Source organism: Musca domestica, unplaced genomic scaffold, assembly GCF_030504385.1.
Source record: "Musca domestica strain aabys unplaced genomic scaffold, Musca_domestica.polishedcontigs.V.1.1 31, whole genome shotgun sequence".
NCBI lineage: Eukaryota > Metazoa > Arthropoda > Insecta > Diptera > Muscidae > Musca > Musca domestica.
The window spans coordinates 8,254,338-8,271,326 of record NW_026712309.1 but is presented as its reverse complement, the minus strand read 5'-3'; the positions used below and the strand labels follow the sequence as shown (position 1 = coordinate 8,271,326).

Below are 16,989 nucleotides of genomic sequence, written 5' to 3'. Positions count from 1 at the left end.
GGTGAATCCATGCCACGTGGTGCAATTTTATTCAAATCCTAGGTGTTGAGATTATGTTCAGCACTGGCCTTGAAATTTAATTTATCGTGGACATTTCCAGGCGGCCCAGACGTAGAAGATATTACAGTTGTTGGCTTGTACAAACATTTCAAGGCTAACTATTAACATGGGACTTTGGCAATGGTCCCCGAGATGTAAACAATCATCTCGTTTCTGATTGGTTGAAACAAATTTGCCGCAAACTTTAAATGTCATGGCGAATATATATTTTTCGCCTTAGATGCCAATTTTGACATTTGAGGGTACCACAAAACTTGCTTTGTTGTAGCAATTCGCCGATGCGGTTACCTGTTAGATCTACCTTGAGTAGATTCTTGCATGTTCTGGAACAGAGCAATTATCCACTCTCCCCCTCATTCGATTATTCGATAAATCAAAACTCAACCTATATATCCCTTGTTGTATCGATTAGTCGAGAGTCGACTTATGTATTCCTATGTGAGAAATATTATTCTTGTAATTCGTAAATTAAGATTTAAATTTTGCAAAGGAGTGAATTGTCACGCACCGAGCAAATAATAGTTTAACGGAAGAAAAATGCTCAAATAAAATAATAGTAAATATTTGAATTTGGTTACTAAAACCCAGCAGTATCTGAATAATTAAGAAGTTTCTAAACCCTAAAGGACAAAAGGATAGATTCTGTTTTAATCGATCAAATGTATAAATCGCTCACAACTGATTGATGGACAACAAACAGGTATTGTAGTGTGAATGTTTGTACACGCATACATACAGACATTTAATATGTGTTTATTCATCAAAATTTTGGTACTATTTATTAATATAGGAAGGACATGTGATGTTCTTAAATTGATTTTTAAAAGAACTTTAATTTTATATTTCAGACAATTAAAAAATCGGATACTCTTTGTTCTGGGATCTGATGATTTATTAAGTTTCTTGGCCATAAATTATTTGCAGAGTCGAAAACCACAACGAGGGAAGTGAGACATTCGAGATGATAAGTGCTTTGTTTTCACGTCTTATAATGTGAGTATACAACTCTTGTTCTATTCTTACCAGTGGTTTGTGGTTTAGAAAATATCCTCGGTGTGTCATTCAATTTAATCTGTTCTTGAGTACAAATTTTGATTTAGATTTACTTGAAATACGGAATGTTCATAGTAACTATTTCAAAGAAAATGTAAAAATTAAATTCAGCTATTATTATTGATAAAACATGGTGTCTTAATATTAGTAAAAGCCATTCTTTGATAGTTTTAAACATTTTAAGATATGTATGTTGTTCAATGTCATAAATATATTTCATGGGCCATAATCATTGGTCACCATTTAAGAGAAGTAAGGGCGTCTTCGATGTTGTCCAATCACACAATTTGTCTAAAGTGGTTTGGCAGCTAAAACGCTCTTGAATTGGAGTGATATGTTTTGCCACTAAATGATTTCAAACTGCTATTTTCAATGAGCTACAGCACATTGATGTTTCAAGCACAAATAACAATAACAAAGTGCATGTCTTGTTTCCACATTTGGCAAAACCGCTTTGGTATACAGTAATGTACGCACAAAATTTTCCAAAGTTGTCGCATTACACATATGTTATTGGGTTAGCGTACATTTATGGAATGTACTCACTACAAACAAACATCGAAACATCAAACTTTCTTAGACATTTTTTATATTATCAAATTTAGAACGACTTACAGTGGCTCAGAATTGTGTTTACCTAACGCAATTGGGAACAGTTATATGTTCACATGTTTTTCTTTTATTTTTATTATTAAAAATATAGCATTTTTTATAAATCCGAGTCATGTATACAACATTATGCGAATATTATGGGATTTATACACTGGTATTGTATGTATTACAAAATTTACCGAAACATAGAATAACATTTCGTTGATATACCACAAAAAACATGAATTTAATAATGGAATATGGAACAATCGGCAAATTTTCCATGTATCTATTGTTCACTAATTGCAATCAGAATTGAAAACATAGCAAAATGTGCAATTCAGTAGAAGACAAATTGGAAAAAAAACATCTATATATATATTATATATATATATATCTATATATATAAATGAAAGTTGTGTTAGTTACTACGCTTATAACTTAAGAACCGCTGAACTGATTTTAACGATTCATACAAATTCGGAATTGTCTCTTTTCCGAAAAGGATAATATCCAAAAAAATCGCGTAAAAATGTGATATGTTAACATTTTCATTTTGACTTTTGAAATGTACAATAGTAATGTTTTATTTTGCATGATTTTTTCCCATTTTGACTTATTTTTTTCTAATGTACATTTGTAGTGTTTTTTTATATTTTATTTTTGAATTCGAATATTTATACCAATTTATTTAATTGATTTGATTTCTTGAGAACTGAAATTGATGGCGGGTTACATGGAAGTGTAGTAGCGAATTATGTGGTGGCGAAACGGAATAGATGATACCGAAATAATTTAATGCGGTCACACCAAAGTTAAAAGATAATTACTTTTTCAAAATCGTTAAAAAAAATCACGAAAAAAAGATCTCATTGCAACAATTCTCAAAACGGGAAAATATCGAAATAAAATTCCAATGCAATTGAATTTTAAAATAAAAGTACATTCTATTAACAAACTTTTTTAAGGATCTTTAAACAGTTAGCGAACAAGTTGAAGATATTTTCAATTTGTTATTCTTCTTTTGTCAATTTTTTCAATTTGTAATATCGTATTGAATTCAGTAGATTTTTTGTGAACAAAATAAAGAATAATTTTTCACTATATACAATTTTTCACTAAAAAAATGAAATAAGTGCGAAATACGATGGTAACTGACATCTACCTTTCAACTCCAGGGCCTACATCGTGATTCAGCTGGAAGATGCGTAGACATTTAATCAAACAAAAATGACCGAAAAAGACTAATGGGGCTTATTTCAAAGTGTGACCCTACTTCTTTCATGTGACAATAATCCGTCCAATGAGAGCTCAAAATGTAAAAATTTTTGGGAGTACAATCAGTAAAATACCAAATATAAAGGGTGCAAAATAGTAGAGCGAATGGGACTTTTAGTAAGAAAAGGATTTATATCCTTCCAAAAATTCTTCCTGAACATTTAAGATACATAGAAATTTATTTATGTAAAGTCCCTACAATGGAGTATCCCCAAGTCCACTTTCAGATCTAATGTGTGGTCAGAAAAGAAAAATTTATATTCTATTAAATTTGTAACCCCCAAGAGAATATTGGTTGGGAACGTAGATTTGGGATATACATCTATATTAAATAAATTGTGAAAACATGAACAAATTACAAATATAAGAAAGTAGCACGGGACCGAATATTTGTTGAATCGTCATTGAATTATACTATGATGAAAAATATGGACTAAATGGGGTCTCCAATTTACAATTTAAATGACAAAAAAATTAGTTCCCATATTACGGAAATGGGTGTGAAAGAGTAATTATATTTGACTATTCTGAAATCAGTCTGACCTCAATTATGAGGTGGATAAAACTATTTTTACTTATTTAAATCACGTGATTTTTTTCAGTTTGACATGCTATGTTGTTCTGCTATATTTTCGATTTGGCCTCTATTTGTCATCGATGTGACATCGCATTTTACCTTATTTCAAAGGATTCGGCTAAAAATGTGTATTTGGGGGTGAAAATCTTACACAAAAATTTCAACATATCTACAAATTTTAGAATTTTCGCCATGTAATAGTACCGCCTCAAGTCCACCTTTTGGCGGACAAACAGACCGACATGGTTAGGGGGACTTATGAGGACTCTAATGCACAATCTGAGGTGCTAATGGGTTTAAAAAAGTAATTAACTTTGGCTATTCTTAAATCTATTAGCCCTCAATTATGAGGTGCACAAAGTACAGTAAATTCCAAATTACTGCTCATTTGACTAAAAATTAAAAACTAATCGACCAGTACGTGAACATTTATAACATTCATATCTTTGAATAACTATGCTTTGACAAATATGCATAATAGACAAAAACTACGGGCCGGCAACGCGGACCGGGCCAGCTAGTATATATATATATAAAAGAAAGTTGTGTTAGTTACTACGCTTATAACTTAAGAACCGCTGAACTGATTTTAATGATTCATACAAATTCGGAATTGTCTCCTGTCCGAAAAGGATAATATCCAAAAAAATCGCGTAAAAATGTAATATATTAACATTTTCATTTTGACTTACTTTTTTCTAATGTACATTTATAGTGTTTTTTATATTTTATTTTTGAATTCGAATATTAATACCAATTTATTTAATTGACTTGATTTCTTGAGAACTGAAATTGATGGCGGATTACATGGAAGTGAAGTACCGAATTATGTGGTGGCGGAACGCGACCACACCAAAGTTAAAAGATAATTACTAAAGAGATCTCATTGCAAAAATTCTCAAATCAGGAGAATATCGAAAAAAATGTCAATGGAATTTAATTTTAAAATAAAAGTACATTCTATTGACAAACTTTGTAAGGATCTTTAAACAGTTGCTGTAAAAATCTACGAACAAGTTGAAGATTTTTTCAATTTGTTATTCTTCTTTTGTCTTTTTTTTTCAATTTGTATTATCATATTGAATTCATTGGATTTTTTGTGAACAAAATAAAGAAAAAATTTTCACTTTATACAATTTTTCACCAAAAAAAATGAAATAAATGCAAAATACGATGTTAACTGACATCTACCTTTCAACTCCAGGGCCTACATCGTGCTTCAGCTGGAAGATGCGCACACATATAAATAAACAAAAATGACCGAAAAAGACTAATGGGGCTCATTTCGATGCGTGTACCCACTTCTTTCAAAATGCAAAATTTTTTGGGAGTACAATCAGTGAAATACCAAATATGAAGGGTGCAAACTAGTAGAGAGAATGGGACTTTTAGTAAGAAAAGGATTTCTATCCTTCCAGAAATTCTTCCCAAACATTTTGCAGATCATGATATCGATCATAACTCACGCATAAGGTTACAACCCGATTTCACATTTAAATAACCATCGTATGATTTAAGCTATTTTCGGGGACTTGGACACTTTTTTATTTTTTGGCCCTTATTTGGCATCTTTGTTTCTAAGGGGGTAGAGAACCTCTTCGCATTAAATTTTTGGAGTAAAATTTTCGGAGCCATTATTGGTGTTGACCACATTCATTGGCTAAAAAATTGTATTTACCCTGGTTTAAGGAACCCTCATACAGATAATTGCCATATATAAATTTATTTAAGTAAAGTCCTCACATTGGTGTATCCCCAAGTCCACTTTCACATCTAATGTGTGGTATTCTATTGAATTTGTAACCCCCAAGAGAATATTGGTTGGGAACGTAGATTGGGGATGTACAAATATAAGAAAGTAGCTCGGGACCGAATATTTGTTGAATTGTCATTGCATTATACTACGATCAAAAATATGGACTTTATGGGGTCTCCAATTTACGATTTAAATGACAAGTAAAATTAGTTCCCATCTTACGGCAATGGGTGTAAAATAGTAATTATATTTGACTATTCTGAAATCAGTCAGTTATGAGGTGGACAAAACTATTTTTACTTATTTAAATCACGTGAATTTTTTTCAGTTTGACATGCTATGTTGTTCTGCTATATTTTTGATTTGGCCTCTATTTGTCATCTTGGATTATAAGGGGTGAAAAAAGTTTTCAATGTAGGTCGATGTTTCGCAGTAGTGCCCATATAAAGGTACTTCCTGATTTTACCATATATCAAAGGATTTGGCAAAAAAATGTGTATTTGGGGGGGTGAAAACCTTACACAAAAATGCCAACATATCTACAAATTTTAGAATTTTCTCCATGTAATAATACCCCCTCAAGTCCACCTTTTGGCGGACAAACAGACCGACATGGTTAGGGGGACTTATGAGGACTCTAATGCACAATCTAAGATGCTAATGGGTTTAAAAAAGTAATTAACTTTGGCTATTCCTAAATCATTCAGCCCTTAATTATGAGGTGTACAAAATACTGTAAATTCCAAATTACTGCTCATTTGACTAAAAATTAAAAATTAATCGACCAGTACGTGAACACTTATAACAGTCATATCTGTGAATAATTATGCTTTGACAAATATGCATAATAGACAGAAACTACGGGCCGGCAACGCGGACCGGGCCAGCTAGTATATTATAAATAAACACTAAAACATTAAAATAAATATGTAAAAAAAAAATAATTTTTTAGTTTGAAAAAAAAAGAATTCAACACGTTTGCTTTAAAAACTGTCATAAATAGTTTTCTCCGTAAATATGATATTTTTATACCTGCATCATATTGTGGTAAGGGTGCATTTCTGAATTTTGTGCATTTGCTTGTAACATAGAGTCATAGAATCACTTTTTGAGTCGATTTATGCATGTCAGTCCGTCTGTCTGTTTTATCCTATTTGATGTTTAAGTCTCTCACATTCGTAATATGCACTCCACAAGAATGATATTTGGTACCAGATATCAGATACAGCCCAGGAATACATCTGTTAAATTTTATCGAGATCTTATCAGATTTTGATGTAGCTCCCATATATATCTTTATCCGATATCACGATTACGCCCCTCGCATGCGTAATATGATCTTTGATACCAACAATGATCTTTACCAGGCATAAGATACAACTCAGAAATAAGAACCTAACATTTTGTCAAGATTGGTTCAGATTTGGATGTAGCTCCCATATATATTTATATCCGATTTCACGTTTATTGTGCACTAAATGATTCAGAGTTGGATACAGTTCCCAAATCGTGACTACTTTAAGCCATGAAAGCACGGCTCCGCACTACTTTTCACCTTTCCTTACTGGTTTTATATTTCAAATTGTGTACCAGCCAAACAAAAAAAAAACTTCCCATCCAATATCTATTTTACCTGTACTTGGGAGAAAATGACCTTAGGTTTTTATATAGTATCCTTTGGCGTTTTGGTACTAACCCGTCGGACTGTTGCTAATATTTTTTAAAATGTTTAAAAAGGTGAAAAAAATCCAAAGGTAATATTTTTTTTTGGCGGTTAAAAGTTTTTTTTTTCATAAAATTTACATTTCAACGTTGTGTAACAGTAAATCCACCAAAATTGAAGAAAAATTTAACCTATATTTAACAAATAATAAACTTAAACGTAGAAGGTACATGTAAATTTGTATCAGACAAAATAATTTTTATATATTAAGATTAGAAATGGATATGAAACATAGTCATATGTCGGCCTTGAAACCCCATATAGATAATGCTATTTGAGCCATATTTGATTATAATGGAAATATGAAGTCTCAGATATTAGCATTTTTAACCAAATATATAGGACGAAATATTAAAATATCATATCGATATCTTAAAAATATCTCTTAAATAATCTAAAATCTCTTAAAAGTAGTTAAGTTTCAAAAAATAAAGATAGCTAAATAAGATAACTCAAAAATTTACACAAATTACATCAGTAGAGTTATCGTGTTCTCTACAAAAATGGTAGTCTATATCTAAAAAAATACGACACATAAGTGCAGTTCCGTACCGCTAAAGACTGACTACATCATACACAGTGAAGCCATCTGGAGCGATATTTGCTACGAATACTTGATACGCAATAGTTTACATTGTTCAAATTATTTAATGAAAGTTTTAGACATCTATCTTGGTTTTTTTGAATGCATGCGGCACTTATTTACATTAAAACAAACGTAAGTTCAATTTATATTTTTAGAATGCTTGTGCTGCTGATATGTTCTCAAGTTTACCTTTTTTAAACTATAAAACTACTTTTCTGATTCTTGCCTTTTGAATTGGGTCTGTAGTATTAAATATAATATATATAATTGTACAAGCAAAAATAGGTTTTCATTTTGATACATGAAGGTGGCGTATGACTAGGTTTGAAGAACAATACATTGTCCTGATCCGAATAAAAATGTATTTTTTTATTAGGGTATTTCCATACATTCCTTTTAGATTGTTTGCTTATGTTTCTCACCAGTATGGATTTTTCGGAGAATTGAATACCAACCAACTGAGCTGATCAGCATCCCAATTAAAAACATTTGAGAACAAATGTTTATGCCTGGCAGGTCGAACGTGTGTATACGTGCACATTGTTCTATTTTATAGCGGAGTACATGATTTTCTGCTGAGAGCAGATTGCTATTTTAAGATTTTTAGTGTGCCTCTGTCTCTGTGTTGGGAAGCGTTTAAATTCAGTATTTATTTAGCCACTGGCGGGTAGACATAAATACAAAGAACTCATGTCGTTGTGAAATTCCGCAAGAGGAGGATATTTTTACTTGTGTCATGCATCATAATGACTTTTATTCGGGTTCTATAAGCCACTCTAGTGAACCCAGACAAGGATATGTTTACAGGACCAATACAAATCGAAAGACACATTTAATCAGGCCAAAATATTTCCGTTGCAATAATGTCGCCATAGAGAAACGTCGCCATTCTTTGGACGGTGTTGAAGTCGAACCAGTGTTTGAAAATTTTCGCCCTGGTGTTGTATATGCACCAACACATAACAATATTGAAAATAGCATGGGACATGTCGCCTATAGAAGATATTTGGGTGACGACGAATATATCGACGAATCGTTTGTTGACCAGGAAGAAGTGTCGGAAGTCATTGATACCAATAATGTTGTTCAAAATTTAACAACGTTTGGTCGATTTTTAGAAATGCTACAGGGGATGCCTCTACCGCGTCTTTCGCTTACAACATCGTGCATCTTTTTTCTTATAGCCATATTCATATCACCGAGACCATGCGCTCAAAATATAATATTTCCTGCTTTCAGATTGTCCTTTGGTACACTGTACCCAGCCTATGCCTCTTATAAGGCCGTCCGCACAAAGAATGTTAAAGAATATGTGAGTATTGCTGATCTCGCACTGTTCATATTGGTTATAATTCTTGTCTTATTAAACTGCAGGTCAAGTGGATGATGTATTGGATCGTTTACGCATTTTTTACGTGCACAGAGACCTTTACCGATATCTTCCTATCATGGTTTCCATTTTACTATGAGGTCAAAGTGGTTATTGTTCTGTGGTTGTTGTCGCCAGCAACAAAAGGCAGTTCAACGCTGTATAGAAAATTTGTTCATCCCATGTTGACACGCCGTGAACAGGTGCGCAGCTTTTTAAATGTGTTAAAGATAGACAAATGGAATTTTAAAATTATTCATGATGTTATATTTTTTCTATAGGAAATAGATGAGTATCTCAACCAAGCCAAAGAACGTGGATATTCTGCTGTATTACAATTAGGTTCTAAAGGTGTCAATTATGCCACAAATGTCATTATGCAAACCGCAATTAAGGTAATTAATATATTGAGCTGATGCTCTTCCTCAACTGTACTAACACTGCATAAATATGCAAATCGCCATGACAATCAAATGAACTCCATACTTTGAAAACTAACCTAAACCAATGCATTCCATTCTAAACTTTTTATCACAAAATATATTTTTTCTTTCATTTAATTAGACTCGGTTCTAGGTTTGTTTAGACCACCTCATTCGGCATTCATCATGCGTTGACTTGTTTCGATATAACGATAGAAATATGTATTTTTAAATTTGTTTGCATTTGATGTAAATTCATTTTTTGGTTTTGTTGAGAACAATAAAAACAACATATTCGAATTCATAAGAAATCTATACTGACTTTTTGAGTGCAGTAAATATACAAAAAAGAAAATAATTTTTTATGGATAACTGACTTTCCAGATATGTGTTCTATATTAATAAAAAATGTATAAATGGGATGAGTGCTGTATTATATTTACTTTTATTTTTATGCAACATTTTTCGTTAAAATTAAGTTAACTTTTTATTGCTTTCTTTTCATTTTTTATCGTCATTAACTGACCATATCATTGCGATTCACACTGGTTAATCTGTACACTTGATTGATTAAATGCACGTGCACGCTAATAACAGACTTTTCATTACGGCTTAACTTCAGCAAATAGCCAAGAGTTGCGTATGTTGCCATCGTCTCAGTCAGACGACGCTATATACATGCGCAGGTCTCAGATGAAGCACGATGAAGTAGACACAAGCGAAGGACACGGACAGTTGATCACAAGATCTAATTCTTTACATGCTGTGGCAACAATGCATGTAGAGTTCTCCGAAGATGACGATCGCCAATATGAAGAAGATGTTTCTGGAGGAATTGTAACAAACAGTGAAAATGGAGCAGCACGCATACGCGATCTTCCGGCAAGAAAAACAAAAACCAAAGATACATCTGTCACAATCCAAAAACGTTCAAAAGCAGATGTAGGGGCAAAATCAGCAATTTCGGGTATACGGACTCGAAGAAAACTGCGCGAACCAACACCAGAAATTGACGTAGATGTGGAATAACTAAGTGATAGTGTATAAAGATCTCTGCGATAATGTGCTATGCCATACAATTTTCTCACCCACCAACATATACTCGATTTTAGTTTTATTGTAACTTCAGTTTGTACTAATGATACCTTATTTAACACTTCTAATAATAATTGTAATCTCAATATAAATACATATATACCAATCCCTAAAAATCTGAACTTAAATGTGTCAATCGTTTACATGTCTATACATTTGCAATCAGGGAGGCGGTAATCTAGTGCAGACAATTCGCCGAAGCTACAGTTTAAGTGATCTCTCCGAACCAGATATTCACCGTACCCAGGATGAGGTTTGCATATAAATCTCTTCGTGGACTGAAATAAAAATTTGGTTATTTTAGGTCGACGACATCACCACCATGCGACCCCAACAAAGAATGTTACGGCCACGCCTCAATACTCCAGTAGGAAGATCTGCGTCTGGAACTCGCCACTCCACTGGAATGTATTTTACGGAAGTTGATGTCACTGCTAAAGGAGCTGGAGATTTTAAGTGAGATGATTCGTGTTATTTATGTAAAATGTAAATCATAAAATTGTTCACATATTTTGTTTTATAGCTATAACATTCGTTCTTCAGATGACATTAGTTCGGGGTATTCAAGTGCTGAGCCTATGGCTGGAGGTTTAAGCCGTACTTCGTCTATGACAAATGCGTCCAAAACTCGACTCAAGGCAAAGCGATCTGAAGTAAGTAGCGTATAGCATATAACTTCGCAAAATGTCGATTGTGACACACGAGAAATTTTTGAAAAAATACTAATTTTTTTGTACTAGGAAATTTTCGCAATATGGCCATAATTTTTTGGACATATGAGATATAATTTAAAATTTATTAAAGTAAATAGTTGCATTTTCTACATCTCTTACATATATTCGCTCCCTTCTACAACATATGGGCATATTCAAAAAATTAGCTAGATAATGTCGGCCAGTAAGCCCATCTGACAACTAAATTTACAGTTAAGAGACATAATTGTGAATAGAAGTGAAAAGATATTTTTTCAGACCAATAAATTGAAAATAATTTGACAATAAACTTAGTGGTTTTTGCACTATGGTGATTTGACTCTCTTTGATTCAAATCACAATATGTCTTTTGAAAGACATCAGTCAGATGGGATTACTGTCCGACCTTATATAGGCAAAGAGAGTCCCATGGGATATCTGTGTGTTCACCAACACAATTGTAAAAAAACATTGTTTAAAATTTTCTCTCAAAATGGTTTTGGTCGATGATATTTAATTTTTATTTAAAAAAAAAGTGTAACTAAGATGGCCACAGACAACTTGAATGTTTGCTCACAAAAATATATATTTTCATTTTAATTTCGAGAGTGAATGAAAAAGGTTCTGAATATCATTTTGTTTTACATAAACCTATTAAAATTGACTGATTTTTGGCGGCCCACTTATTTATAACTTTTCTTTAAACCATTATCTCAATACCTTAAATATTTGTTTGTGTCATACGAGTTATCTATTCTCTTCCAAAATAATTTATAGTTTATTTAATTTTGTAAATATAACGTCGGTTTTTTATCAAAATATTCTTTAAAAAATCCCACGCCTTTAAGGCTCTTCGTAAAATATTCTTTAAAAAATCCACGCCCTGAAGACTTTTCAAAAAATATTCTTTAAAAACTCCACGCCTTAAAGGCTCTTCAAAAATTATTCTTTAAAAAATCCACGTCTTTAAGGCTCTTCAAAAAATATTCTTTAAAAAATCCACGCCCTGGAGGCTCTTTAAAGAAATATTCTTTAAAAAATTCACGTCTCGAAGGCTCTTTAAAAAAATATTGTTTAAAAAATACAGTCCTCGAATGCTCTTCAAAATATATGAAAACAGATATATAAATAAAAAAATAAATAAATAACAAAATATTTTTCAGTATGTATAGAGGGTCAAAGAAACACTTGCAATATTTTTTATTTCAAAACACATAAAAGCACAAAATAATTTTGAATTTCTCTGCCTAGCCTTTAGTGGTATTCTCTAACCATTTTTTTTTTACTTACCGACAAATATCGGTAACTTTGAAACCCAAAATGTTGATATAAAAAAGGAAATAAAGTTGACAACAATTTCGTTACTTGCCGAAATTACAAGCATCTTAATTTTACCTGTTGGTAACTCAAAAAAATGAGCTGGAGAATTCCACTACCGGACTAAAGCAAGGCAAAGAGTGTGTGTTCCTATTTTCCCAACCCAAAGAATTCAGCCTTGTTTGATTCAATCCACAAAAAAAAAAAACGGTGGAATGCACAACAGTCTTTACTAAGTTTGTTGGATTTACGTATATTTAGAAGACCCCAGCACATTTCCCTCTCTTCATTAAAGAACCCTCAGTATGGACAGCTATACTGCATAAATGTGGATTTTTACGGTTCCAAACGTCCCTGTCAAGCATGTTGATGTCAAGTGGTTTGAAGTTCAACCGTGGTGATTTGTAGTCAATAGAATTGACAGTGGTTTTAGGTAGATTGACTGACTGCGCCATTGTTTAATTTCTCTGAGTCGAAGGACCCACCTAATTGCCTGTTTCTCTACACGAAGACTTAATTGACTTAAGCTAAGTAGGGTATCTAATGCCACCTGAGGTGTGCTCCTGTCAGCACCTGTGATCAATAGCGATACGTCTCTTAGAACTTTATCAATGTCTCAACTGTAGGATAATTTACATAAAGAGTGCCACTAGACTAGAGCTCCATAGGCTAGGATTGGACGATTAGGTGACTCATATATATCTTGATTAAATGCCCAACTTTTACCTATAGATTAGAATAGAGAGCTATTAAGTCTCTCTCTTTGTAAGTTCCTCAGGGTTTCTCTTCCAGTTTAAATAGTGGTCAAGATCAGTACCGAGGTATTTGAATCCCATCCATCTATCCCATCTACCACTGGTGGTAAGAAAACAGGACATTTGGGTTTCCTCATGAAGAGGACGAGTTCTGTTGTTGATGGGTTTAGGCCTAGTCCATTACTATGTGCCCACCTTGACAGTATAACGAGAGCTCCTAATATTAGATATGAAATTGTTTGTAGGATTTCCCCGCGATCAATAAAACCACATATTAGAGATTGGCAACGCCTTTTCTCCCAACGCCTTTTCTGCAGTGTGTCCCTGGTGATTCTGTTGCTGAGCATGGCATCAATCCAATCTGTGAGGAGCTGGGGAACATAAAGTATTGAAAGAGAGTTATGAATGAATTCAAGAGTGACATTATTAAAAGCTCCCTCAATATCGAGAAAAGCTGTCTAGGTGAATAGAAACCCATTCATATTTTTCACGCTGTGACCCATGACATCATGTTAACAATTTATCCTTTCATATAGGCATGCTCAGCAGTGCTGATGGCAGTAGTGGGTAGTAGAACTCTGATTTAAACTTCAATTAAACTGTCTAAGGTTTTTAATAAAAAGGAGAAAATACTTATAGATCTGTAATCATATAGAATTGAATGTCATGTTTTTTTTTTCTCAGCTTTAGATCAGAATTTCTCATAAGACTCTGTACCGTGGATGATTTGACCCTATCCTCAGCCTTAGATATAGATAACTATCTAAGGCTGAGGATAGGGTCAAATCGTCCACGGTATAGATTGTGCTAATGCGCCTTCTTTGGTCTGTAATCATTTGGAAATGAATGACTTGTTTTCCCAGCTTTAGGGATGTAGATGACGGTGAGATAAGCGATCAGAATTTCTCATAAGACTCAGAGTTATTTACAGAATTATCTATATCTAAGGCTGTGGATAGGGTCAAATCATCCACGGTATAGATTGTGGTAATGCGTCTTCTTTGGGTTTTTATGAGGTTTTTGATTAACGCCTTCTACTAAAATCTAAACTAAATATACTTGCTACCCTATAGGTAGGGTTGTTCATACGGCTCCATTTTCGCCACCGTGAGGCTTCCTCCGCTGAAGGAAGATTAGGTTTGGAGGGCTATGACTGGGGGTATGTCTACTTCAGCATTCGTAAAGTGGTTCGGCTGCAGCCGCTTTGCAGTGATGCAGATTGGTCTGTTGTTTTCTTCCGGCTAGTGCAACGGCGCTAGTCGCAACAGATCCCATCCAGTGACGAAATCTAATTTACCCCCACGAGCCTGAAGATATTCCTGGTCCATTCCTGACCAAGCCACTCCCCACTACGCTTGAGTTGTCCGTCTGGAGTTTGGGGTTTTGTTTACCAACCACCCACGGGGGGTGGAGGATGACCATATTTTTCGGTAAGGATTTCCTTCAGGAAAACAGACGCCAGATCGCAACCTTGCTGGACATGTCGTTTCGCAGCAGATGACTTTCACGTCTTTGTAAAGGTTGGCTCTGCCGAACTGGAACTTGTCGGGATCTCTTTTTCCCAGAAAGATTGTCTCTCTCAGACGGTTTTCAATGAACATCCATCGACTTCCTCTGATTTTACCTTCCGACTCAGCTGCGAAGGTTGTTATGGTAAATGATCTTGTCAATTGGCTTGCAGACCGAAGGGGTTGGAACCGTATATTGCGGCAAGGAGGTTTCAACCGCCAAGGATTTCATGGCATCGGAATTGTGGTTCCTCAATGAACCGCCCTCTCTTCAAAGCTGATCGTGAAGAGTGTTTGGTTTCAGTCAGTGACAAGTAAGACTAATTTTATTTTTTTATATTCTGAAATCAACAAATTTATGCATTTATTGTAGATATGTAGAGAATGTATATACTTGAAATAAAGAAGTACATTGCTTTTTGAGATTTAACTTTTCGTCCGTAAGTTTATTCTATTATTAATTTTCGGTAAGAATAGCGTTTATTTTTTGAATCTCATTTTTATTCATATTTTTACTTAAATTTAAACTTCAGGTAAACCATGTCGAACCATGTCGAACTCTTACACGCCTTTCGAGCACACTTGCCCACAAATGCGAGAATATTGAAAACTCAATACATCTAGAAGAATTAACAGACTTTGGAGATACTGATGAGACTAACGAAATGTATGAATCTGACGAATTTTTCGAAACTAAATCTAATGAATCTACTGACACCAGATCTGACGATCTTAGCACAAGTCCTCAACATTCGTGCACTGATGTGTCTATAATAGAAAACAAGGTTAATATAAATATACCACAATTACGGTCAAGCCTTAAGGAAATAGAAAATAATTTTAGGGCGAAAATTGATTTGCCACCAGCAATAGAAACCCCTATTAGACGCTCGTACGTCCACAACAAAGGGCAAGCTCCAAAACCTCCCCAACAAAGCGGTTTAACTTGTATTTCGCATCCAATTTCTTTAACACCAAATGACCAATTCCTGAAGAATAAGCACGCTACTAGTAAAAAGGAAACAGAAATATAATAGCATTCTTGGTAAATATTCAAGGAAAAGTCCTCCCGCCTCAAGTGCTCCCACCTTTTCTGCATAATTTCACAATGCTCTGTCATTAACAATTAGAGATATAAATTAAGTGTTTACTGCCTAAAACCAGCAATGTTTCAAATATTTGATACAAGTCATACTAATAAAAAAAACATACTAATAACAATGTTTGCAGTGTCCTCTAATGTTAAATTTCTTGGCATGAATATTTTGTAATATTGATTTAAATTGTGAATTATAATATATTATTGTTTTTTTAGGATAAAATGTCTGCCAGCTGCACGACCTTGCCGCGTAGCAAAAAAACCGAGAAGGCGATGGGATCTATGACAACTGCAGCGTCAAAAACTCGTAGCAGCAGACTTGAAAAATAAAAAGAAAAATCACCATCTGTATACTTGCGTTCTGGACATAGAGAAACTAACTTCAGTTTCAGATACACAATATACATTATAGATAATAATGCATGCAATATACATGTATCAGTTACGATTTCTAAAATAGACTGTTCGAATCTATTATTTCTTTAGTTACTCAATTAATATGTTAAACTTTCAGACACAAATACAAATAAGTTCAAACGCAAGAACAAAATGTAATAAAATATAAGAGTTGGTTTGATTTTAAAAGCGGAATTAATCATCTGCAGTCAGTCAAGTGTCATAAAATAGGATGAGATCTTGAAAAACGGGGAAATTGATCATTGATTTTTTATATTGAAAATTGGTCGCATTCCATGTAACGTTACTTTCTTATTTTCGGTAAGGGTATGGCCGCAAAAAAGTTTTGCGACTGATGAAACAAATGATGACAATGACATCGATGTAGGAGCAAATGATAACGATTTTAGAACATCAATTAGAAATAATTTCTTGAAAACTTAATGATAAATTTTAATTTTCAGATATTTGAAAATAATGGGCTAAGAAATTGATTTGTAAGTAGTTACGTTTGTCCAAAATTTGATAGGAATCAGCGACGCTTTAAATGGTGCGTGGAATGATGGGGTATTGTTGTAATTGTATTGTTGCAATGTAAATCTCATGTTAAAGTTGATCGACGTTTGGAAAAATAAAGATCAAATACAGAAAAGCGAGTATGTTCCTTTGGTGAGGTTGACAACACAATAAAGTGAAATGTTTCAACAAGTGC

General features: G+C 33.6%; 1 protein-coding gene across 4 annotated transcripts; it reads left to right on the top strand.

The window, feature by feature from the left end:
- The first annotated feature begins 479 nt into the window (after positions 1-479).
- LOC101901225 (receptor expression-enhancing protein 2) lies at positions 480-16,446 on the top strand. 4 transcript variants are annotated; one of them, XM_059124941.1, is made up of 8 exons: positions 8,235-8,936; positions 8,999-9,196; positions 9,275-9,388; positions 10,677-10,763; positions 10,815-10,966; positions 11,034-11,163; positions 15,316-15,827; positions 16,098-16,446. In XM_059124941.1, exons 1-7 carry the CDS (start codon positions 8,361-8,363, stop codon positions 15,814-15,816), a joined length of 1,758 nt encoding a protein of 585 aa, XP_058980924.1. In that variant the 5' UTR covers positions 8,235-8,360; the 3' UTR covers positions 15,817-15,827; positions 16,098-16,446. The 4 variants fall into 4 exon arrangements, with proteins under 4 accessions (XP_019895723.1, XP_058980924.1, XP_058980926.1 ...); XM_020040164.2 differs by lacking the exons at positions 10,677-10,763; positions 10,815-10,966; positions 11,034-11,163; positions 15,316-15,827; positions 16,098-16,446 and adding exons at positions 480-760; positions 909-1,053; positions 10,013-10,638 and having other exon boundaries at positions 8,864-8,936; XM_059124943.1 differs by lacking the exons at positions 10,677-10,763; positions 10,815-10,966; positions 11,034-11,163; positions 15,316-15,827; positions 16,098-16,446 and adding an exon at positions 9,558-9,726 and having other exon boundaries at positions 8,236-8,936.
- Positions 16,447-16,989: the final 543 nt, after the last annotated feature.

Excerpts from the sequence above, each read along its gene's own strand:
- LOC101901225 (XM_059124941.1), top strand. The coding sequence starts at position 8,361 with ATGCATCATAATGACTTTTATTCGGGTTCTATAAGCCACTCTAGTGAA. Across the intron at positions 9,389-10,676 it reads TTATGCAAACCGCAATTAAG|GGAGGCGGTAATCTAGTGCA; the intron begins GTAATTAATATA and ends ATTTGCAATCAG. Across the intron at positions 10,764-10,814 it reads TTCACCGTACCCAGGATGAG|GTCGACGACATCACCACCAT; the intron begins GTTTGCATATAA and ends TGGTTATTTTAG.